General features: G+C 45.3%; 1 protein-coding gene across 1 annotated transcript in view; it reads left to right on the top strand.

Moving 5' to 3' along the window:
* Window positions 1–6,540, top strand: part of LOC114797141 (uncharacterized) — an 8,256-nt gene extending 1,716 nt beyond the window's left edge. Inside the window, exons 2-7 of the mRNA XM_028991815.1 lie at window positions 146–340; window positions 1,771–1,941; window positions 2,037–2,168; window positions 2,479–2,648; window positions 5,009–5,245; window positions 5,315–6,540. Coding sequence (XP_028847648.1) covers window positions 146–340; window positions 1,771–1,941; window positions 2,037–2,168; window positions 2,479–2,648; window positions 5,009–5,245; window positions 5,315–5,503 — 1,094 coding nt within the window. The 3' untranslated portion in view covers window positions 5,504–6,540. The remainder of the gene's footprint in view (window positions 1–145; window positions 341–1,770; window positions 1,942–2,036; window positions 2,169–2,478; window positions 2,649–5,008; window positions 5,246–5,314) is intronic.
* Window positions 6,541–26,235: the final 19,695 nt, after the last annotated feature.

The raw sequence follows: 26,235 nt of genomic DNA, 5'->3' as shown, positions 1-26,235 counted from the left end.
CCCGGTGTTGTAATACCCAGCATCCCTTCATCAAGACTGACAAGGGCCTGAGACTGGTGTGGTGGGATCTGATTGGCCGTCTGGTTAAAGTGTCCCTGAGCGTGTCTCCGGGGGACGTCTGGTAAATACTGTAACATGTCCGCAGGTGAGGAGTGTTTGACCCTGGCGATGAAGACGCGCTGCGTGAACCAGCTGAAGCGGCGGCGTGGCCGCAGTGACCATGCGCGGGTGCGCCGTTCGGGGAGGGCGGAGCGCGGTGGGGGGCTGTGTGAGACCCACTTCCTTCCACTGGTGGTGGGGGTGCGCGATGGCAACCGCACGCAGCGCCTGCGCTGTGTTGGTGAGTCTTTCATTCATTCACTCAGCTGCACGCATCTAATCACGATGCTACAATTAATAAATCGACCGATTTTATTTCACAACTTCCTGCTTTTGATTATTTGTCTCGGCATGTAGGGCCGTATTTATTCAGAAATTAGTGAAGTACCTGCTAACCTGAAACTTTTAGTTTTGTAATTATTTCTGATACCCAGGAATTCAAAAAAAAAGTTTAAAAAGGGGAGGAGCCTGTATGCACGTTCACTAATTCCTAGTGAACGTGACCACGCCCACTACCAACACCAACATGCAGGTTATCAGGCGCTTTAATTCCTAGTGAACGTGACCACGCCCACTACCAACACCAACATGCAGGTTTTCAGGCACTTTAATTCCTAGTGAACTTGACCACGCCCACTACCGACACCAACATGCAGGTTATCGGGCGCTTTAATTCCTAGTGAACGTGACCACGCCCACTACCAACACCAACATGCAGGTTATCAGGTGCTTTAATTCCTAGTGAACGTGACCACGCCCACTACCAACACCAACATGCAGGTTTTCAGGCACTTTAATTCCTAGTGAACTTGACCACGCCCACTACCGACACCAACATGCAGGTTATCGGGCGCTTTAATTCCTAGTGAACGTGACCACACCCACTACCAACACCAACATGCAGGTTATCAGGTGCTTTAATTCCTAGTGAACGTGACCACGCCCACTACCAACACCAACATGCAGGTTATCAGGCGCTTTAATTCCTAGTGAACGTGACCACGCCCACTACCAACACCAACATGCAGGTTTTCAGGCACTTTAATTCCTAGTGAACGTGACCACGCCCACTACCAACACCAACATGCAGGTTATCAGGCGCTTTAATTCCTAGTGAATGTGACCACGCCCACTACCAACACCAACATGCAGGTTATCAGGTGCTTTAATTCCTAGTGAACGTGACCACGCCCACTACCAACACCAACATGCAGGTTATCAGGCGCTTTAATTCCTAGTGAACGTGACCACGCCCACTACCAACACCAACATGCAGGTTTTCAGGCACTTTAATTCCTAGTGAACGTGACCACGCCCACTACCAACACCAACATGCAGGTTATCAGGCGCTTTAATTCCTAGTGAATGTGACCACGCCCACTTCCGACACCAACATGCAGGTTATCAGGCGCTTTAATTCCTAGTGAACTTGACCACACCCACTACCAACACCAACATGCAGGTTATCAGGCGCTTTAATTCCTAGTGAACGTGACCACGCCCACTACCAACACCAACATGCCGTTTATCAGGCGCTTTAATTCAAGCATTCTGAAGGGTTAATACAGGAAATGGAACCATGTAAATGACCAGAATAAATTATTTATAAAATCCTGACTGCGTGGCCATGTGTGGATTATTAACTACTCTGAAACCCCGCCCCTCCAACAGACCATCCTGACTTCGCCCGCTGCCCGCTGCCTCTGCCTCTCGCCAGTCCCAGCGTCCCCATGTCCAGCTGTGAGCTCAACAAGAACACGCGCCGCTGCCACCAGCAGCCGCTGGCCACGCACCTGTCCTGCCGGCTCTACCAGACGTGTGACCACGCCGTCCTGCTGTCAGGTGGGCGTGGTCACATTTAAACATGCAACGCTCACAAATAAGACATTATTACCCAAGATGCAACTCTCTCTCCATCTGACTGTTGTTGGGTGCAGGTGGCTGGCAGCAGCAGATCACATTCCAGCGTCATGTGCAGAACCTGCAGCTTTTTTACAAGATGCTGAGGAACAATGGCTTCCACAAGGACCACATCAAAACCTTCTTCGCCGGGAACGGGCAGGTGGCAGGTGAGCAGACCAAGTCAACATTTACAGCGATTATTGGAGAGATTTCATCATAATTATTATCACCACGACTTAATGGTGATAATAATTATTAGGTACATTCAAGTGGGATTGTTCTTTTCATACAAACGTCCTTCTTCCTCCGTTCGTGGCGCCCCCTGGATGGATGGCGTCCTTAGCGTTTGTCTGTGACAATGACACACTGCACGTCATATATCCTCCGTATGAACCTACTCCCTGCGGCAAGAAAAGCATGACCCCCCCCCCCCCCCAAACAGAGCGTATTACCCAACAGACGATTCTCTGGTTTCAGCGAAGGAGACTGAGGGCGTGTACCCCGCCACAGAGAAGGAGTCCATCAGGAACCACGTCTCCTACATTTGCCGCAAGCAGCACTGCGCCGACTCGCTGGTGCTCTACCTCAACAGCCCCACGCGCAACGACGGCACCATGCTGCTGTGGGACAGGAACGGCAACGGCGTGGTGAGTCCATTCTGATCAAGCCAGACACGGTGAAACGTGTCCTCTGTATTTAACCGTCACCCTTGGTGAGCAGTGGGCACCATGACAGGCGCCCGGGGAGCAGCGTGTGGGGACGGGACCTTCGTCAAGGGGACCTCGGTGCCACCTTGGCTTCTGATTACGGGGCCGCTTCCTTAGGCCCCCACTGGCCCCATGGCCTTCATCCTGGTGATCATGGCACATGACTCCAGTATCTTGAGCACCTTACATTTACAGTATTTTAAATTTACAGCATGTACCAGACGCCCTTATCCAGAGGGACTTACAATCAGTAGTTACAGGGGACAGTCCCCCCTGGAGACACTCATGGTTAAGTGTCTTGCTCAGGGACACAATGGTAGTAAGTGGAGGTTGAACCTGGGTCTTCTGGTTCATAGGCGAGTGTGTTACCCACTAGGCTACTACCACCCTTGACAGGCGCCCGGGGACCAGTGTGTGGGGACGGTACTTTGCTCAGTGGCACCTTGGCGGATCGGGATTCGAACCAGCAACCTTCTGATTACGGGGCCACTTCCGTAACCGGTAGGCCAGCACTGGCCCCTGAGTGAGATCACGTAAATCCTCAAATAAATAATTTACACTGCAACTAAATCCTAAATCTGGTGAGGACAAGACGTAACACGTGACTAAACGCACCGTACGTGGCACGATGCAATTAACGGCAAGCGCGTGGCAGGAATGGCGCCGCGGCCACAGGAAGCGCAAGCCGGAACTCGCCAGCCATTAGTGAGGAATGTCCAAACGGCGCTCTTATCTCCCGGTTAATGAGTCCGGCGCGTGCCGCTTCGAAGTGGGGAGGCGGTAAAAGGCGGTTTACACCCCCCTATTGACTGGAGCAGGAATGCTTCTCGTCTCCCTCTGTTGTTCGTAATACGATTACGGTGGATCTGAGGCCGACGGTTTATTACTGGTCTTCCTGTTGTGTGAAGATCAGTAAAAAAAAATGGACCTCAGACACCTTAATCCGGCATATGGACCACCTGACCACGGGTCCATTCTGTCCCCTTAAACCCCCTTTTCATGTGGGACTAAGGCCACTCATTCCTGAAAGCTTTCACCTTTAATTAGAACCCTTTTAATGTCTGACGAACTCATCCCCGGCTCTGCCAAATCCCACCTTCCTCGCCGTAAAGGTGGTCCGTAATCCTCGGCCATATGCCGCGGGCCAGGCCGAGGTAACAATGGGGACTCCGAGGACAACCCGATCCCCAGATAGCCACATAGGGACAAAGGAGCGGACGGACCACACAAGATCAGGAGAGCGGCTAGACGGGGCAGGGGGCTCGTGTGAAATATCGTCTTTCGGAAGGCTTATGCTGCCGCCATCTGGCAAACCTTCATTGTTTGCCTGCGTCTCCTCAACTGCTGCTTCTATATGACCTCCTGGTTGTGAAGAGCAGGGAGGGGAACCTGTCAAGGTGTCCACCTCAAAGTCCAGATTGGATAGATGGTGACATTTTAAGTCCCCTGAGGCCAAATAAGTAAGTCGCTCTGGATAAGGACGTCTGCCATATGCCTTAAATGTAAATGTAATAATCAAAAATGAACATGCATTAAAGACGTTTGAAGAATTTTACCCTTGATGGCTGTTGCAGGGCACAACGTCAGGATATGATTCATTAATGAAGAATTAGCACGTCTGATAATGTCGTTTGACGGTGTTGAATCAAAGTCACTCTCTCTCACTGCAACTCAAATCCCATTTTAATTCTTTTTCATTCGTTCTCTCACGTATGCTGTCTGTCACGTACCATAATCAACCCGCTGGTAACCAGCAGGTAATGTCTGCCACAAGTAGGGTCGTCAAATGGATTAAAAAAGTTAACTAATTAAGCAAACATTTGCAATGAAGAAATCATGATGCAATTGTACAAATTAGCTACTATGTTATATCATTGCTGATTGACTTAAATTTTGAGAAAAGTTTGAGGCTGTGTTGCCAGATTGGGCAGTTTTCAATTCTGCCCTTGGGGGTAAAATAAATGGTTTGGGCCGTTTTGAGATCGGTTTGTACACTAGATGCTCTGGAGAAGAAACTGTTCTGATATCCGTTGCCAGGTGTGAGGCATTTTATACATTTGATAGATTTTATTTCTTTGATAAGCAATTCATGGGACCAGGCTCTGCACATGAAGATCATCGACCACTACAGTAAAGATTGCGATGTACACTGGATTATTTCATCACAATGCTACGGCAATAAAACCTGAGGAAATGTTTCCATCATGTCTAACAAGGCCCTTCAACTGTAGCCTCTCATGGTTTCATTTTATATTGAACATCAGCTGGAGATGAGAAGGTCCATGATCCTCTGTTCGCAGGCCGAACTGAAGGAGCGCTACTCCGTGGGCGAGCTGCTGTCCGACCTGGCCGGCTGCCGGGCGCGGCGGGTGCTGCTGTTCGTGGAGCAGAGCTACAGCGGCGCGCTGAGTAAGAGGCTGAGGGGCTCGGCGAAGCACCCCAACGTGCTGCTCCTCAGCGCCCTGCCCTGGGTGGCCGTGGCCGAGTCGTGGGCATCGCTGCTGCCCACACAGTGTCTCATAGACCATCTCAGCAAGGTACAGCCCCACAAGCCCTTCATTTGTCCCCTGAAGAAGATCTTCTGTGACGGTCTCGTCTCGTTTCAGAACGCCGTCATGCCTCACCTGAGGGACACGGCGGCAGGTCAGCTGAACGTCACCCTGGCCGGGGCGCCGTGTAACTCCACCCCCGCGCTGACGGAGGCTGAGATGAGGCGAGAGTACATGGGCTGCCAGAACCTCCCCACAGCCCTCTGGCACCAGAGCCAGCGCAGAACCCAGGAGCAGAGCGACTGAACACACACACACACACACGCATGCACGTATGTGCACACACACACACCCGTTCCCCATCGTTACGAAACATTTTCATTTCTTCTCTTTAACCCAGCTGGGCGACATCGTGGGATTTCTCCAGCTCCACAGAGACATTTCGAAGCTTCTAACAATCCCAACACGAAGCTGCAAAGCAGCTCTGCTCATTTGTACTTATTGCCCAAAGGCCAGAAGAATTTAGTACACACACACACACACACACACACACTGGAGAGAGGGATGGCGAGTATGTGTGAGCGAGCGTGAGTGCGCACTGTCCTCACTCTGAACCTCGCTGTTCCTGCTGATGACGCTCCTGTGGGACTGGGGGACGTCAGCACTCCGCCGACACGCTGATGCAGGCTGGGAAGGTTCAGCGAGAGGACAGCAGCGCCCGCGGACGACGGGGACGTTCCCTCGTGGGTCTAAAAACAGCTCACTGCTGCCAACGCCACTCCGCACACATGACCCCGCCCACTCCTGGACAGCAGGGGCGTGGCATTACCCACAATGTCCATCCATCATCACCACTGACCAAACCACTGTGAGACGAAATTCCTAAATTACCAACATTAATCTACATCAGAAGAAGAGGGTTTTATTGAGAAGGTGAGAGGTGATCAGTATGAGAGTGTGAACAATATTGCAAAAAAAAGAATGATAAGAATATTAAAACAGGGAATGATTGCCACACACACGTCATAATACACTATTTTACCATTCACACTCGCTCACCTTATACTGCACCGAGCCACCGGTTACTAAACTGGCACCTACGAAGGAACCATTCTGTCAGGCACAAATAATCAAATCCAATGCAAGAAGACCAGTTTCCATACGAATCGCTTTACGTTTGCCTCTGGGAACAAGGGCTTCTGTTGCGCCCACATCTCCAGTAACGCTGTACATAGGCCGCTTTTATTCTGCGTGATGCGCGGACCCGATGAGAAGGATTTTAGGAGTGTAAACTGCGCCTGAGCAGATGTAAATATTCCGAAATAAATTAACTTTTGTACATAGCTACGTTTGTATTTATTGCAATGTTTAATGTAGGCGTTCCCTTGAAACACGAGTACGTGCTGCTCTCTGCTTTCGGTTGTGTAATGACTCTGGATGACAGCTCTAATAAAAAGATGACATCAACATGACATCCTTAATAAAGACACACATGCATTTCTTTTAGGCTGCATTTTGTCTTGAATCCTGCCTCAAATGAATGTAAAGTTTATTAAAATGGTAAATATCTATAAAATATCATTAGCATGACATGAGCACTCTGTAAACTGAGACTATTATGATTTATAAAGCAATTTCAAGACTGAAGAAATCCCAGGATTTCTAAATATTTAGAGCAAATCTAGTCGACAAAATAGTAATCAACTTCAAAGTAAAAATATGTTAAATATGTACTTTTCTGCTCTTAATAAAAATACATTTGACTCGTGAAAATATGAATTATTTGCTGGTTGAAAGGTATTTAGCAAGAATTTGTAGAAACATGTCTTTATAAATATGCATTTTTATTATAGTGTGAAATGTAATTATGTTTGATGGAAACTCAACCCAACAGTGGACAGTCTGAAATAAAATGCTTTCCCATGATACTGTGCACATCTTATTCATCTGTAATTTATCTGCAGACGTGATGGATGCTATTTTAATTTTGCACGTTGCCACAATGCTGAAATTAGAATTATTCATTTATGAGTGCGATCCTACTGCGGATCATCAAAGTAAAAAATTATTTCATTTGCCAAGGAAGAAAAATCTTTCAATTTACATGTTGTGAAAAAATCATAAATTAAAATTTATATTGAATGGTTTCTGCCATTTAATTTAAAACCACACACTGTGGAGACCAGGAGATGATTCGGGGAAATGATTCTGATTCTGATTAGAAGTTCATTTTTATTATTACAACAACTGCAGTCCAGACCGCTGGCAGGAATCTGCATTTAATCATTCACGGTGGCCTGGTGACTTGTACCAGGAAAAAAACACAGTCAGAGAGGAAGAAGTGATCTGGCCTGGTCTTATTGGCTGGGACATCCGACACCGGCCTTCATCACTGAGCATCTTCACAACATCAGCGTAATATGAAAGGAGACGTTTGACACACCGGCACACCACTGTCCAACCGATGCTGTAATTATTTCCGGATGTGAGGATGAGCATAGCCGGCTGGCTTAAGGAAGCTTAATTCGAACCGTAACAAGAAGGTTGCCGGTTCGAATCCCGGGCCGCCAAGGTGCCACTGAGGTCCCCTTGAGGTCCCCTTCATGACGATCCCGTCCCCACACGCTGCTCCCCGGGCGGCGGTCACTGTGCCCACTGCTCACCAAGGGTGACGGTTAAATGCAGAGGACACGTTTCGTTGTGTCACTGTGTGCTGTGCTGCAGTATCTCACAATGACAATCACGTTACTTTCCCTTTCAGATGAGACTGAGTGTGGGCCGTCAAGTGGCAACTTATTTCTCTGCACAAAACACATTGTGTGCCAAAAAATGAATTATGTAATGACAAAGTCAGCTTATTTCTTGCTTAATTTTGTCCACAGCAAGACAAACTCCGTCACATCTTTATCAACAAAGATGCTGTCTAGTGTGTGTGTGTGTGTGTGTGTGTGTGTGTGTGTGTGTGTGTGTGTATATATATATATATATATATATATATATATATAACAGAATCTGTATTTCAGCCACCAAAAGTCCACAGAAAGTTGCTTCATCCCTGAAATGCGTTTCATCCACAACAGAAGGTCATTTTGCCACGAAATGAATGAACCCGGAATAAAGTCTGAGTTGTGGATATAAAAGAAGTGCCAGCAGGGTGGCAGACCGGCTGGAAATGGAACGTCTGAGGCTGAAACTGGCAGGAATAAATAAATCCCACGCTGGTGGGTTTTTAGTCACCTGTGGAGGGATGTAGGCCCCCCCCTTCCTCTCTCTCTCTCTCTCTCTCTCTCTCCCCCCGTGTCTATTTACACTGAAGACAGTCAGGGATGAATGTGTAAGGTGTGGAATTACAGTCCCACAGCCTACGCTGTCTAGTCCGCCTGGTAGCTGGTCAGGGTCTGTAAGTGTGGGCGTGGCGGCCGCCCGAGGGGGAACGGCGAAGCGGGGCGTGGTCGGCACATCCTGTTTTGTCTCCTTTCCTCTTTTCTTGTGGGCCCTGAGGTGAGCGCTGATCCACAGATAAAACAGCGGGATCTCAGGTTTCACGTAAGCCTGGCCCTACACAACTTAACAACAGGAACAAAATCTCTCCTCACGGGGAGATGAACAGCAGCTCTTACAGAGATGAGAAGCAGGGATGTGGACGTCTGTAAAACTGCTCCAAATGTGAATGAGGTCACTCATCAAAATTAAACTGTAAATTGCATATTTCCTTTCAGGAATAAATCATTTTTCTGGACTTTTGTTGAACTGGGAGGTGTTTTATAAAGATTCTAGATGCTGTTTGACTTGTTTCTTTATTACTTATGAATTTGTAATGCTGACGATGCTTCTAAATGCAATTTTTTCTTCAGGTTTCATTCCTGAATTTTCAGGCAGTCTTAGTAAAAGTCAGATGGTTTCATATCAGTCGCAAAATATATATCTTTACTGGTGAAGCCCATTCAGAAATTGGTGCATAATGAATTATCTGTAGATGTTGTCCCTTTTCCAGAATGTAATTAAAATGAAAGTTTCTGTACCAGTTCCTGGTGGTTGCTTGTTGGAGATGCCCCTGTTTATTTTGAACCATATTTTTTCTGAAACATCTTGAACTTGGAAGGTCCGTCCGTCTCGGTAGTCCAGTCCAGTCCCATCCAGGTCGCCTCACACTTAGGCCTTCATCTTCAAACAAAGCCGCAAGACTTCTTTATTGATCGCACCCCCTCCTCCAGATCAAAGTGCCACCAGGGTCTCAGAAGCCGGACAGGATCAAAGCATCCCGCCTCTGATCACGATGTGTTTACAATTTTCCCAGAGACGGGAACCACCAGACAAGGAAGGAAGGAGGAAAGGCAGAAAGTGGGAAAAGGAAGTGGCTGGAGAGAGGGAGAGAAAGCCGTGTCCGTGCGTCTCGTAAAGCCCCGACTCTGAATAATTCCTCCGTAATAACTAACAGACAAACACATGGTTCCTGTTGGGCCACGGACCTGCGCTGGGAACCCCAGCTGAACTTTCCTTGCTGAAATTTGCTGTAAAATATTAATATTTTTCCACCAGGAGGCCTTGATGAAGTCGGGTTGCTGATGAAAATTCCTGAGATTACCGCTTCCTGTAATACGGCACACACACTAATGGGATTAGTCCATATCCTCTCCTTTAAAGGCCAATAACAAAACACACCGCACCTCGGCTTTGTCCTTCATTCGCTAAGACCACGGCAAACACACACACCCGCCACTAATGCCCCTTGGGCGGACGCAGAGTCATTTTCCTCCGGATCAATTTAATTAGCCACCGAGATCTTCCACAGATGGCCCCGCTGCAGCCCCCTTCCCGTCAATAGGCAACGTTATCGGAAGAGATCAGGCGGAGGATTGTGGCCGTTTGACAAAAGGATTTCTGTCACTTTCATGTGTCCCGTATTACGCTCAGTCTGGCGGCTCAGATGAATTCTACTGTACAGATGTTTCATTTTTCCAGAAGATATTACTACATGGTCCAAAGAAAAAATATCTTCATAATGGACAATATGGATGTTTTACACTCAGAAATGAACCTGCTCCACACTGGATCATAGGCATCTCTTATCCACGAAACATGGTCCTGCTGGTGGCTGCTCTGTGCTCGTCCTTTTCAGCCCCCCTCTCACCCATCTGGGTCCATAACCTGGACAATGAACACAGACGTCGACATGGCGACCTACCAGTAGCTCACAATCAGAAGAAGCTGTGCAGGCTGGAGAGAAGTGCAGGGGTAGCAGAGGTTCTCACCTGGGTCACCTTTCGAAAGTTCTGGCCAGTGGCCGCACCACCGAGTCTCTCATAAGAAAAGATCTCAGGTCAGACCACAGGTGCTGAAGTAGCCTTTGGAACCCACACCTTAAACATTCCGTTTTTCTCTGGAGCGCAGCTGCATTAGAAGCTCTGTGACAGGTGAGCTACAGAACAGGTGGTCTTCAGAACTCCCCGAAACTCCCATCAGCTCCCCGACCGAAAACACGAGCAACTTTGAAAACATAAAAGGCAAGGTGCGGAAGGGGGAGAGGGGGTCCTTCAGTTCTGAAGATCTGAAAGTCCAATTACAGGGTCTGGGTGACAATCTCCTCATGGCGGCATGTTTGTTGGGGAGTCGGGGGCTCGGAGGCAGGGGTGTGGAGATAGCCCCCTGCAGAGATCCAAAGGCCTGGCAGACGCTGTGAGGCGGTGCCAGCGCACATCAAGGGGTCCGGAATGATGCGGAGCGGAGGGAGGCCGGGTGAAAACTTTCAGGAGGCTGGAACTTCCTCCGAACAGGTACACCCGCTCCCTACACGCAGCCTGTGAAGCTTCCCACCGGCGACAAGGCAAACGATGGCTTTTCCAAATCGTCACAGAGCAACATACATTTGGTGGAAAAGAATAACAGATTTATATCTATATAGATTTAAATCATATGCAGATGGTGAGAGAGCGGTGTCGTGTACGTGTACCTCTAATCATCAGCATTTAGGGAATAATCCACCACTGGCTCAGAATAAAACTTTCTAACTTAGAATGCACAAGTCCCATTTTTCTGGTCCAGCCGCCAGACATTTCTTGCCTGACCACGCAGTTTGAATGAGATGAAATGACGGCCAATTGGGAGCAGCCCCCAGATCATCACTGCTCCACCACTGCACTTACCCGGCCCAGAACCTGGAGCCAAGCTATTTGAGGTCCATGCAGCCATTTTTATCCTTGGTGGGAATGGTTCAGAAACGGAGACAAAACAGACGAGGGCTGCTCACCCCAAAAAGACACGTCCCTGTCACCAAGCTCTGAAGAAACCCTTCGCTGACACTATAATGAGTTTTAATGGTTCAGCATCTTCATTCGCAGCACGGGCAGGAGAGTAAAAAGGATCAACATGTCACACGAATGGCAAAAAAAAACCGGGAGCCGCTCCAAGTCGATATTCAATTTGGCCCGATCGCCGGCGCTGATTGCTGAAGTCGATGGGGTCACGCAGTCAGGCCCGGCCTTCATGACACCTTGACAATCGCTGCTTCTCCCAGATAAAATCTTTTATTCGCCCTTCTCCACCACCCTTATAGATCACTTTTTAATCAATTATCTACAATTGTTTTTCTGTTTTATGATGCAACTCTGCAAAGAAAATGAGTATTGCAGAATTCCTGAACTCTGATTGACTGAGCAACATTAAAAGTTTCAATTAAAAGTAATAAAAGTGCTTTTTTTGGAAGGCAACCATAACTTGTAAACATGAAGAAGGTGGTGGAAGTGTGCCTTGAATGGATTAAGCCATTTTCGGCCATTTTCACCATTTATTTACAGGAATTGCATTCTGATGTTGTTGTTCTTTATACTGTTTGAGAGACGCCATCATGGGAACTCAAATTCCATGTATGTGTTCACTATCACAAGCGCGATTCTGATTCTGAATTGTGTCTTTCAGACATATTACGAGCAACAAAAAAAAAGAACAATTAAAAAAGGCAAAAATGGTGTTGATGTTTAAATGATATTTAGTCCAATCAATGTACTGGACCTGAATGAACATTAATGCTGAAATAGTTCCCATGGCAGCTGGGAGGTAGCCTAGTGGGTAAGACACTCGCCTATGAACCAGAAGACCCGGGTTCAAATCCCACTTACTACCATCGTGTCCCTGAGCAAGACACTTAACCCTAAGTTGCTCCAGGGGGGGACTGTCCCTGTAACTACTGATTGTAAGTCGCTCTGGATAAGGGCGTCTGAAAAATGCTGTAAATGTAAACTGGGACACAGGTGACCTGCATGTTGTGACGTCACGATTCCAGGGGGTCACGAGAGGAAAATAAAGTGTTCCGGAGACTTCCGTCAAGCCCGCGTGACATCTCTCCACTTCGTGCATGTGGCGTGAGGACGGACCAGCCGAGGCTCCATTAACTTGGTGCTTTTTCACTTCAAACAGCGTAAGAGGAATTAAAACGTCCTTTGAAGTCATCGCTCCCCCTTTGTACTTTTGTTTGTTTTATTTTTTTGCCATTTTTCAGCCTCTCTAATTCCCATATTTTTCATTGTTCTTTCCATTCGTCGTGCCCAAAAAAGGCAAAGCCTTTAGTTCATTAACTAATTAAGTTCAGATTTAACGGGGTGAGACTGAGCATGCTGTTGCCATATGAGTCTCACATGGCGGCACTGGGTTCGGAGGGAGACAGCACATCTGTCACCAGGCCAAACGCATCCAGTTACGTTCCTGGAGAACGCCGAACGAGGCCACGGGGCCAATTCACGTCCCAACTACATCTCCATCCAGTTCCAGAATAAGAAAATCCCAAAATCTCATATTAGGTATCAGAAATTAAGTATGAGTTCAACAAAGCACATCACATTGTGGCTGTATGCGGACGGTCTGTGTGCTTGTGGGCAACTTCATGAGCCTTCGCTCTCTTTTCTTCACGCCGAATCCGCGGCTGTTCTGAATCACGTCGAAGGCCCCAGCCGGAGTATGTTTTAGATTGTTATCTGCCATTTTGCCTCTAATAAGAATTTGATTGCATTTGGGGTTTTTCTGTTTTCTTCTCTGGGTCACAAACGGAACCATGTGGGCTTGACTGACAGAGCGGAGTAGTGCCATCGGGCCCGGGAGAGGGGAGGCCCCTGGGGAAGAGCGGCCTGTCCGGCGTATTTCGCACTGAGCTTCAGCCAACGTCTTGCACCGATGCTTCTCAGACCAAAAATAGCATTTTACAGCCAAATTTCCTGGCTTGACGAAACGACAAAAACACATAAATTTAATCTGCAACAGCACACACAATCGACAGCTTCATTCTAAAAGCCTGTCCAATTACGTTTTCATAAAAGTGGAAATAAAACAGCGATAGGCGAAACATGAAATGCAATAAAATCAAACGTGCTCGGTGCCGTTTAGCAGCAGATGTGCAACACATCCATCTAACCACCACCACTGGCTGCAAGCATTTATTCTGAGAAATGGCTGCGGAGGACCGGCCCACGTGCACGCATAACCTGGACCAAATGTGGAGAAAACATCTTGTTTACACGAACCTCGAACACAGCAAGCCAGTCGCTTCCTTCATGCCCGACAAGAAGAAGGACCATTAACCGAACGAAAATGTTGGCAAAAGAAAGCAAATGTTGTCACCGGCCGCTATTTTCAAACTAGCGCTCAATGCGTGGAGCCTGCTGGCATGTGTAGGCATCCTCAGGCTTGACATCATTTGATGAAACACCTCAAAACTGCTCATTAACACGCCTTTTTGTTAACATGACAAGCCCAGACTTAACACATAACGGCAGTTTGAAGTAGCCAAATGCAGTAAATTAGAGCCTGGCAGAATTCGGCCTGACCCAACTCGACCCGACAAGCTTTCTTCGTCCACGTAACAAGACTAACTAGGAAGGGAAAGGTGCGCCGATTGATCGGGTTTAAAACATAATCGCCACAGGCTAACCTCCTTTTCATCTCCTCAGCATCCATTTTTACATCTCTCTCGCGATAATTAAAAATGATAATAATAATTAAAAAATTATGGTCAGGTGTTCCTACATGGTCCAAGTTGAGCCATTGAATATTCATCCGGTTGGCATTTTAGTGTTGTTTCATCACGTTTCATCCTGGAATGCTCCTGGTCCGACGTCACGGCCCACTTGAATGGGATTCATGCAAATGTAGGATTTACTGAGGCTGGTTGTGGTCATTTTAATGGGATTTTTCTATCCTCTGTCATTAGCAGCGTGGACATCTGATCTGCATTACAGTGCGCTAATCTGCTGTTTACACTGCAGGCTGGCGGCTTTCTGCCGGCTTCACCATGATCTGAAGAGACTGTGCGGCCCCGTCACCCTTCAGCTGCTCTGGGCCAGCAATCCTGAACACCACCTGATCAATGACAGATGGTGACATCCCTGGAAAGCTGCGCTCTTCGAAACTCAACCTATCACCGGCGCCGACAAAACGGCTTCTCATAGACGGGCTCTTGCTCCCAGACCAAGGCCGTCAACACTAGGTGGGTCATTAGAAAGAAACACTGAGATCAACAAGTATCTTTCATCTAAGATTAATGGTGCAGATTATTCACACTGCGAACAATGATCAGGTCACATATCTCGTCCCATATCTCTATTAGCAGATTTTGGAACCATGGGAATAAAATGACGGGCAGTGTGTACACCCCAGTGCACTGAAGAATGTTCATGTGTGAAGTTCACATACGGTTTGTTGGTGACTCCGGACGGCCGCCACACTTTCATTTCCTCGTCACTCTTTGGAAAACGACGTTTATGACCCTCGCTAACTTTCGTATTTGACCGTGTTAAATATTTCATGCTCCATTCATTCTGCTGTTTGTTGACGACCCTTTACATTTACATTTTACATTTACAGCATTTATGAGACGCCCTTATCCAGAGCGACTTACAATCAGTAGTTACAGGGACAGTCCCCCCCTGGAGCAACTTAAGGTTAAGTGTCTTGCTCAGGGACACAATGGCAGTAAGTGGGATTTGAACCCGGGTCTTCTGGTTCACAGGCGAGTGTCTTACCCACTAGGCTACTACCACCTGTCCCATGGTGGCCCAGTAGGGTCAACGTGGTTATGTGAAAGTTAATGGCCACTGCATTCATACATCAAGTATTATGTGCAATATTCTGTATTTGATATGAACACATCGTCTATAACTTTAAGTGTATGTAACTTTCTTTGTTGCTTTTGCGTTCGTGATGTCCCTACTGTGTCACCACCCAACACACACACAGCGATGGACAGTGTCTAGTTCCCGTACACGTGATGGTTATCTCTCTAAAATGGGAAATGGCATTTTAGGAGACACGGAACAGTTATTTTCTAAAAACTGAGTGAATTTCTCTTGTCCATGTATACGTGTGGACGGCAAATGCAGACATATTAACATGTTGTTCGTGGTTGTGCTGCAGCAGCTGCAGAACCTCATAAAGCAACTACAGGAAATCCTCTCTATGGTGCACATTTTTAATGAAAAAACGAGGCTAGAAAATAACGGCACGTTTAACTAGAACCAGAGAGCGATTCATCTACGTGTGGATGACAAGGACCGTCAAAGCTGGCCGGGATCTGAGTGATGATCTGCTGCCAGATGTCAAGCCAGTGGACCCCGCTGACCAGATGGACGGACAGGCCACTGAATCTTCTGGAGTTTGTGAGAGGGGCCGCTGCCTCTGAAACCAGTGCTCGTTTCGTGCAGTTCATAAAAACAGTGGGGGCAAACAAGCATGGCACCCTGGGAAATGGTCGTTTTCCGCAACAGGATTTACTGGGACATGACTCACCAGGGACATTCGTAAAGAAATAGTTCAGAAAATGCAATAAAACAATATGAAGGGGAAAGACGTGTTTATTTGATTTTTGGATTAATTCGTTTAATAAGGATGCAGATACATTTTGAATAGCTCATTATTTGAAAGGATTGGAAAGGATTGGAGAAGGTATTGTTCTTTACCCCTAATTTCACTATAATCACACCCAACTGGGCTGCTTGAGTGTTTGTGCTGCGGATAACTTTTAAGTACCATTAAGATAAGATTTCTATTTAAATAAGATAAAGTGAGGCCGAATACACAAAACTGTCCGAACAAGATTGAGTTTGCAGTTTGAGAACTTTAACTTTATCAGTCCATCAACATGCTAGTTGGCAATATTTGATAATTAATCCATAAGCAACATATATTAAGATCACCTGTCAATTTGTCCTGCATGTTCACAAACACACCTCTCCATCTAGTGGTAATTCCCTGATTGAGAGTCAGGGTCCAAATTTATTGTTGATTGATGAGCATGTTTTTGATCATTAATGCATGAAATGTTTAAATACCACTATGTATTCTGAATATGATCAATTCCAATATTATTAATAACTCAATAAATCAGGCATTTGGAACGTTTCATGGAACGTTTGGAGTTATTTGGTCTTGTCTTGGAGTGGATTATTGGATGAACATGTATGTAGCTCCATCATTGGAGCATGCTCACCTCAAATGCACTGTGTGTGTGTGTGTGTGTGTGTGTGTGTGTGTGTGTGCGTGTGTAGGTGTGTGCAATCGAATTCCCTTCGACTTCACATCGTCCTCACGCCACCAGGCTTGTCAACAGCACCTCCATCTTCCAGAACAAACAACCACAGGCTCACATGTGAACAGGCACTTAGAGACAAAGCAATTACCATTGGCTGCCAGTGAAATTCCTTCCTCATCCATCACGACGAGTGAGGTTAGAGATGAAATATATGGCGCTAGAGATGAAATATATGGCGCTTAAAAAAAGGCTCACGTGGTTTAATTAGCAGTTCCAGCCTCTAATCCCAAAGCGGCAGGTAAACCGGCATTAGTGATTAACAAAACTCTGCTAATTACGGGCGAGAAGAACAAACTCACGCCCAAGAGCCACAGTCACCGGGCCCTGATCCGGGATTAAAGTGTCTGTTCAGCAAATCGAATTAAGCCTAAAACGAGTCGGTGCGTAACGCCGACTGTTCTGTCTGCGGCCGGAGGGGGCGGGCCGTTGTTGGAAGGTGGTGCGAACTGTCCAGCGGTGACACCCTGCCACCCCTGGACACAAGCCCCGGTCGTGCTGTGGGGGCGGAGCAACACACCCTGCCACACACATCCAGCAATAAGAGCCGCCTTCTGCCCAAAAGTTATTTATTCATTATTCCCAGCCTGCCTTGCACAATAACTTATTCATGGCGGCCCGGCTGACGTGCAGGAACACACATCTGCCTGTCTGTCTGGTCTCAGCTCGGGGACCAGATGTCTTAAACGCATCCGCTCTCAGACAGATACCTTTCCGCCGGTCACGTGGACGCGTGTGCGTGACCTCGGCCCCCGCTCATCCAGCGCTAATAATCACCTCTTCCCAGATTAGCCCCCAAAATGAAGCGCTTTGGCGGTTTAGGTGCAAAAACAGTAATTAAGCTGTGTGCGCTGACTCGGTTATTAAAACACTACCCGGCTATTAGGGAGCTGCAGAAAAACCGCAGGCTCCTTGGAGAGAGAAATCCGAAACATTTGACTGTAATTTGCCCTTTAAAGCTGGTGCAGGTTGCAACAGAAAGTAAGTGGGCCGGCGAGCTGGAGAAGGAAGTTCAAAGTCGTTTCCAAAAGCTCCAAATGTGCTGGAGGGGGGGCAGAAGCTGGTGACAGTGACTCAAGTGGGACTGAATAAACTTAACGTTCTGCTCAAAACCTTATAAAAATGATAATTGCCTTTTTAAATGTCACAGTTTACAGTGCACTGGATCACATTTGAGTCCTATATTTTAAACATTTTAATTATAGATTTATAAATATTGTAGCCATTGTTACTGAGTTTTATTGAATTTGAATTGCTCATGTCTTTATATGAAATTAACACAAATGTCCATTCAACCACTGAATTTTATTATACTCTTCATGCCTTTCTTACTGTGGCAAAGTTCCATAGCAAATAAAAGTGAAGTGAGTGTCACATGTGATACACAGCAGCACAGCACACGGTGCACACAGTGAAATTGAAACCCATCACCCTGAGTGAGCAGTGGGCAGCCATGACAGGCGCCCGGGGAGCAGTGTGTGGGGACGGTGCTTTGCTCAGTGGCACCTCAGTGCCACCTTGGCAGATCGGGATTCGAACCGGCAACCTTCTGATTATGGGGCCGCTTCCTTAACCACTAGGCCACCGCTGCCCCCTCAAATTAACACAATGCATGATTTTCTTTTAAAATCAAATAAAATTTCTATAGCACGTTTTCGTACACAGGGCCAATGCAAAGTGCTTTAAAAAATATTAAATGGGCATAAATCTACAGACTAAGTGAAATTATTAAAAAGTGATGACACCCCCCCCCTTCCTCACATCAGTCTCCTGACTCTGGATTTTGGTAAACCGAACGTCATCCTTCACCTGAGTGCAGGTCCCACACACCCCGGTCCCACAGCAGGCCGACTTGATGGGAATATTAAGCGTGGCGGTGCGCGGCGGGCCCGCCTCCTCACCGAGTCTCCCAGAAGCCACAGCTGAATGCTCACTGCCTCTCAACACAACAAGAAAAAGAAATCTCGACATCAAATAATGCCTCTTTCGGTCATTACCATATCAAGGGGATCTAAAGGGGCTTATACAGGGCCCTTTTGCTGGCTGGCGAGTCTGTGAAATGGTGAAAAGGAGGGAGCTGGTGTGTATATGTGTGTGAGTGTGTGTGTGAGAATGAAGGGCCTTTTTCTGGTTGTCGGCTGCCTGTTGTATAGGAATATTTTCCCACAGGGGTGCTTAGTGCACACACACACACACACACACACACACACACACACCGCTCCTGTTCATCTCTCCCAGTCCAGACTGGAGCTCTGCGAACGTCGCTGGCGTTATGTAACCCAGCAGGGCCATCGCTCACTCCCCTGTCCGCCATCCGCCGCACAGGAAGCCGGGGACATTTCACCTACTGGAGGCGCTACACAAATGAACCAATCAGAAAGCGGTGATAACCCATCTGCAGGATTATCCTTTCATGCAAGAAGAGTTTCAGGGGCCGTCTGCAAACTTTGAAACGCCAAACGAGGTCAAATTACAAGTCAAATCGAGCAATAAATCGAACATTCTATGTTATATATGATATATGAAGGGCAGCTAGTCTGCCAAAAACATTTGGCAGGTTTGGCTCATTACCTTTGTGTATTCTATTTTTGTGTATCATATATAAAAAAATAGAATCATAATGAGTGAATTTACGGTGGATATAAAAAGTCAACACAATCTTGTTTAAATGACAGGATTAATTTTTCCCATCTTTAATAACCTTTAACCTCTACCATTAAAATTTTATTGGAAAAATGCAGAAAACAGCTCAATAAAGCGGTTGCTCAAGTGTGCAAACCCTTCAATAACTTAACTCCATCATTCAGAACAGCTTGGCACGTCTTGCATTCCAACCCACAGCCCTATTGCACAGCCCTCTGCAGGTGGATTTAGGTCTGGGCCATTCCACAATCATGTGGATTTTTCTGTGGATCTGGATGTACGTCTGGGGTCATTGTCATGTTGGAAGATGAAATTCCTCTTCATCATCAGAAATGATTTGTTACAACCTTATCACAAAATCTGGCCTTTTAACAGGGCTGTTTTTTAAACGTCCACAGTACTTGTATCTATAATGGAAATAAGATAAGAGATAAGATAAGATGATCCTTTATTAGTCCTACAAGTGGGAAATTTACAATGGAAAAATGGAAAATATTGTAAATATATAAAATATATTGATTACTTCTATCGTGCCAATGTATTTTAAAAAATGTGTGAGATACATTGACACACAATTCTGACCGACAGTCACTGGTTAGAGGGACAACATGTCTGGTGCATCTCACCTCAGGAGGGTGGCCAGAGTCCCATTGCTCTCCCTTTCACAAAGCAGAGGAGGAGCTGCTTCACACACCATGAGTAAAGTGCTAACAATTTGGATGCATGCTGCGGTCGCTCATCAAACGGCCCAGCTCAGAACCGCCAGAGTCATGTGCAAAGGCTTTATTTCATTACGAGACGCTCGAGCGATGACATCGACGTCGAGAAACATCCCCGCCTCAGGCCTGTTTCCACCACACGAGTGGTCGGAGAGGCACGGAAAGAGAAGTTGCTCTTCAAGAACATGACATGTCTTCGCCAGGACGGAATCCTGCGAGTGAGAACGAACTCGGCCTCCTGCATTCATTTACATTCATGGCCATTTTGATTGAGCGATTAGGGATCCCGCTGAGAAGTTAGGACGGAGAAAGTATGGAAACAATGTGAGGAAATGCCCCGGAGAGCCAGGACAGAGGAAGAAAGAATGGAGAAAGAATGAAAGAGCAAAAACACTTTCTCTTTTTCCAGGGGGTGTGATTTTCAGCCTTGGCATATGGACAGCGTGGACCATGGACAAAAAGTCCCTTGTACCATCGTGTTAACTCCGCTAAAAGCTCTTAATGCCACCTAATCATGACTGGCAGGGTGGGTGACCTCCACTACGGCCCCCCCTTCACCTCTCAATGGTGCACAAAAGCCCAGTTTTTTCAGCATCATCCTCTTTCATGTCGCTCCAAAGCAGCCAGAACTCTTACCAACAAGAGGGACTGGTGAGGGAGACAGCCGAGTCCCTCAGACTTTAAATCCTACAGTGACACAACTCTCAAACGTTCATAACGGGGATGAACAAAAAAAAGTGAAAAAGTGAGCACGGTGCACACAGTGAAATTTGTCCTCTGTATTTAACCATCACCCTTGGTGAGCAGTGGGCAGCCATCTGGGGACATTATGTTCATCAAAGGGGACCCCAGTGGCACCTTAGCGGGTCAGGATTCAAACTGGCAACCTTCTGATTATGGGGCTGCTTCCTTAACTGCTAGGCCACCACTGACCCAGGGAGTTCAAGGGGATTTCTTCATCATAAGCAGTGAAGAACACAAGTGAAGCTCTAAACATACAACAAAAGTTTCACACTGTGAAAGTTAGCTGCTTAATTTTACTGTTTTCTACATAACCTCATTATTCAAACGTTTTGAATGAAATTAGAATTATACTGTGAAAATAAGAATATATAAGGAATAAGAATTGTTCTAGGAGAGGGAGGCTTCATCAGAAACTGCACTGTACAGTGTGCTGTTTCTCAAGGCACCACAGATGACCAGGAGGGAAATGTGATTTATGACATATTTCGAGAGACCAGCAGCAGCTCCAGATGTGACGTTGTGTCATGGGCCCGTGTGATGTGCGTGTGTCACCACCTGGTGTCAGAAACTGGTATTACAGCGTTAATACAGGTTCAGGCCCACCATGGAAGTTCTTATAGGAACTAAATGATTCCATTTATAGAAACTAAAATGCTCCACCCTTCCATTTCAGTTTGTTCAATTTAACAGAAAATTTTGTTATTATTTATTTTCAGTTTTTCAGGTGGAATAATTTCAGCGAAGATATGATTGGCTGAAGCATTATGGGAAATTCAACTCCTGAAGACCAGTGTAGATTAAACAAATATTTTTATATAAATAAACAGATATTTTATATATATTGATAACATTTCTTACTCACCTAGCTTCTCCTATTAGCTACTAATAAAATCCCAAATTCAAAGGCCTTAATTATAAATGAAAGAAATGCTATATTACTATTTTCATGATGCTTGTCTTAGTTTATTACTGTAATTGAATTTAATAAAAAATGTCTTTCTTTAGATAACATATAAACAATACTTCTACTGTGGATATAAAATGTGCAAACGAATCATGGAGATGTCAGTTCCCAGCTTTTGATCAGGTGATACCTGCAGCCCAAATGCTGGTATGAAATGGGCACACACACACAGGAAAAGCAGTAATCCTAATGAATAATGAAACAACTGAGACCGGCCGTCTCCACAGAGCCAACTTTAAGTCCCTTTGTCCTCTTCTTTTCAACTTTTTTTTTTTTTACTCTCCCCAAGCGAAGAGAGAGAAAATGCAGCTGCCTCTCCTGGCCATTGGCAGGGCGGTTATGAATTGCGTTTTTATCGGCCCGCCAGCCTTTTGTGCAGCAGGTAATGACCCCTCGCCTGTCAGCTGCTCATTACGGTGGCCACGAGCGGGCTCGGCGCAGTCCCTGTCGGTCCAGCTAGTGCCTCGCTGCCCTGCTCTTTGTCTGGACCGGCACGCACTTTCTCCAGGCCTGATTTTGTCCCTTTGTGCTGTGTCTCCATGAGGAGAAATGCAATTTGCAAAAGAGGAGGCAGCAAAAGCATAAAGGCCGGGCAGAAAGGGTTTTACAAAAATCAATCTAATCCTTAGAAAAGACTCACAAATGTGTTTTTTTTATGCCAGACACAAAAGAGGGGGAGAGGTCTCTAATCTGAACAAATATGGTTAAACTTGATGCACACACCAATTGCACCAGAACCCAGGCTCTTGGTCATATTAATAGGACTGCAATTAATTTACAATTGGATTTATGTGTTAAAATACGCAGATGCATTTCATTTGTTGTACGTGAGGCAGTGGTTGCCAAGTGGGTAAGAAAGCAAACTCGTAATCGGATGGCTGTGGTTCCAAATCCCGAACTGCCAAAGTGCCACCGATGTGCCCTTCATCAAGGTACTCAAGGGTGATGCAGGGTTAAATGCTGAGGACACATTTTGTTGTGAGTCACTGTGTGCTGTGCAATGGCAAAAACAATCACTTTCGCTTCACATTGAGGGTGGGTGTATCTGCCATGCAGGGAGTGCAGGAGCAGCATTAAATTGATGCATGACTAGAGTATCAGGTTCTGTTGCAATCTTGTCTGATGTCAGAATCTATGCAGGGGCAGTCCTGCTCAGTACTTGAATTAGAGACTGCCTTGGAACACCAGCCGTTGTAAGCTTTAACTATTTTTCGTTGAACTATTTCACGTCCTTTTTTAGTTTATTACTAACAGTATCATGTTTGTACTTTCAGCCCTTGAATTTCATGCTTCTGTTTCTTACGACCATACCACTCGAAAAGCAGGGTTTGACTGCCTGGGATTACAAGATGCCTTAACTAATGATATTTATTTTTCAATTTGCTTTGCGTCTCATTTGTTAGTTAGAACCTAAAGTAATAGGTTCCTGTGCTATCCTTTAAAATGTCAAACATTTTAAAATTGGCATCGCTATCGACCATACCAGCCGAAGAAGGCCCAATCTCGTCTGATCTCAGAAGCTAAGGAGGGTTCGCCTTTGTTAGTACTTGGATGTGAGACTGCCTGGGAATACTGGGTGCTGTAATTTTCAACTATTGATAAATCATTGAAGTTTAACTTTTTTAAACCTTTAAAAGTCAAACATTTTCAATCTAGGATTGCTTATGGCTGGACCAGGTGACGAATTCCTAATCTTGTCAGATCTCTAAATCTAAAGAGGGTTGGGCCTGGTTATTTCTTGGATGGGAGACTGCCTGGTAATACCAGGTGCTTTCATCTTTAAACATTAATAAATCATTGAAGTTAAACTTTTTTACATTGTTTTGTTAGTTTTTTACTAATGTTAGTCAGGGGGGATTTTTACTCTTTGAAACGTATTCCCGCCTTTTTTCTGATTTTTTTTTCATTCTACAAAAGTCAAACAATTTAAATCAAGACTTGCTTACGGCCATACCAGCCGAAGAACGCCTGATCTTGTCTCTTTTCTAAATCTAAGAAGGGTTGTGCCTGGTTAGTACCTGGATGGGAGACTGCCTGGTAATACCAGGTGCTTTAAGCTCTAACTATTGATAATTTTTTTTAAATTGAACTTTTTTACATCGCTTTGTTAATTTTTTACTAAAGTCAGTCAGGGGTTATATTTACTTTTTTTAAATTGGTGTTCCTGCCCTTTTCCTGCCCTTTTTTTGTCATCTTTAAAAGTCAAACTTTTTCAATCAAACATGCTTACGGCCATACCAGCCAAAGAATCCCTTAACGTGTCTGATATCAGAAGCTAAGGAGGGTTGACCCTGGCTAGTACCTGGATGGGAGACTGTCTGGCAATACCACATGCTTTAAGCTCTAACTATTTATCTTTTTTTTTTTATTGAACTTTTTTACATCGCTTTGTTAGTTTTTTACTAAAGTCAGTCAGGGGGTATTTTTCCCTTTTTTTATTGTTTTTTCCTACCCCTTTTCCTGCCCTTTTTTGTCATGTTTAAAAGTCAAACTTTTTCAATCAAACATGCTTACGGCCATACCAGCCGAAGAATCCCTCAACGTGTCTGATATCAGAAGCTAAGAAGTGTTGGGTCTTTCTAGTACCTGGATGCGAGACTGCCTGGTAATACCAGATGCTTTAAGCTCTAACTACTGATCATTTTTTTTAAATTGAACTTTTTTACATCGCTTTGTTAGTTTTTTACTTAAGTCAGTCAGGGGGTATTTTTTACTTTTTGATTGGTGTTCCTGCTCTTCTCCTGCCCTTTTTTTGCCATCTTTAAAAGTCAAACTTTTTCAGTCAAGGCATGCTTACGGCCATACCAGCCGAAGAATCCCTCAACGTGTCTGATATCAGAAGCTAAGGAGGGTTGGCCCTGGCTAGTGCCTGGATGGGAGACTGCCTGGTAATACCAGATGCTTTAAGATCTAAGTAGTGAACATTTTCTGAAATTGAACTTATTTACATCGCTTTGTTAGTTTTTTTACTTAAGTCAGTTAGGGGGTATTTTTTACTCTTTGATTGGTGTTCCTGCCCTTTTCCTGCCCTTTTTTGTCATCTTTAAAAGTCAAACTTTTTCAATCAAAGCATGCTTACGGACATACCAGCTGAAGAATCCATCAACGTGTCTGATATCAGAAGCTAAGGACTGTTGACACTGGCTAGTGCCTGGATGGGAGACTTCCTGGTAATACCAAATGCTTTAAGCTCTAACTATTGATCATTTTTTGAAATTGAACTTTTTTTTTCATCGCTTTGTTAGTTTTTTACTAAAGTCAGTCAGGGGATATTTTTACTTTTTTTAATTGGTTTTCCTGCCCTTTTCCTGCCCTTTTTTTGTCATCTTTAAAAGTAAAACTTTTTCAATCAAGGCTTGCTTACAGCCATAACAGCAGAAGAATCCCTGAACGTTTCTGATATCAGAAGCTAAGGAAGGTTGGCCCTGGCTAGTACCTGGATGGGAGACTTCCTGGTAATACCAAATGCTTTAAGCTCTAACTATTGATAATTTTCTGAAATCGAACTTTTTTACATCGCTTTGTTAGTTTTTTACTAAAGTCAGTCAGGGGGTATTTTTACTGTTTGATTTGTGTTCCTGCTCTTTTCCTGCCCTTTTTTTGTCATCTTTAAAAGTAAAACTTTTTTAATCAAGGCGTGCTCACAGCCATACCAGCCGAAGAGTCCCTCAACGTGTCTGATATCAGAAGCTAAGGAGAATTGGCCCTGATGTGTACCTGGATGGGAGACTGCCTGGAAATACCAGATGCTTTAAAATCTAACTAATGATCATTTTTTAAAAATTGAACTTTTTTACATCGCTTTGTTAGTTTTTTACTTAAGTTAGTCAGGGGGCATTTTTACTTTTTTATTGGTGTTCCTGCACTTTTCCTGCCCATTTTTTGTCATCTTTAAAAGTCAAACTTTTTCAATCAAAGCATGCTTACGGCCATACCAGCCAAAGAATCCCTCAATGTGTCTGATATCAGAAGCTAAGGAGGGTTGGCCCTGGCTAGTACCTGGATGGGAGACTGTCTGGCAATACCAGATGCTTTAAGCTCTAACTATTGATAATTTTTTTTAAATTGAACTTTTTTACATCGCTTTGTTAGTTTTTTACTAAAGTCAGTCAGGGGGTATTTTTACTTTTTGATTGGTGTTCCTGCCCTTTTCCTGCCCTTTGTTTGTCATCTTTAAAAGTCAAACTTTTTTAATCAAGGCATGCCTACAGCCATACCAGCCAAAGAGTCCCTCAATGTGTCTGATATCAGAAGCTAAGAAGTGTTGGGTCTTTCTAGTACCTGGATGGGAGAATGCAAGGTAATACCAGATGCTTTAAGCTCTAACTATTGATAATTTTTTTGAAATTGAACTTTTTTACATCGCTTTGTTAGTTTTTTACTAAAGTCAGTCAGGGGG

The sequence above is a fragment of the Denticeps clupeoides genome, chromosome 9, assembly GCF_900700375.1.
Source record: "Denticeps clupeoides chromosome 9, fDenClu1.1, whole genome shotgun sequence".
NCBI classification, from domain to species: domain Eukaryota; kingdom Metazoa; phylum Chordata; class Actinopteri; order Clupeiformes; family Denticipitidae; genus Denticeps; species Denticeps clupeoides.
The sequence above is the reverse complement of the archived record's forward strand: the minus strand, read 5'-3'. Positions and strand labels throughout refer to the sequence as shown.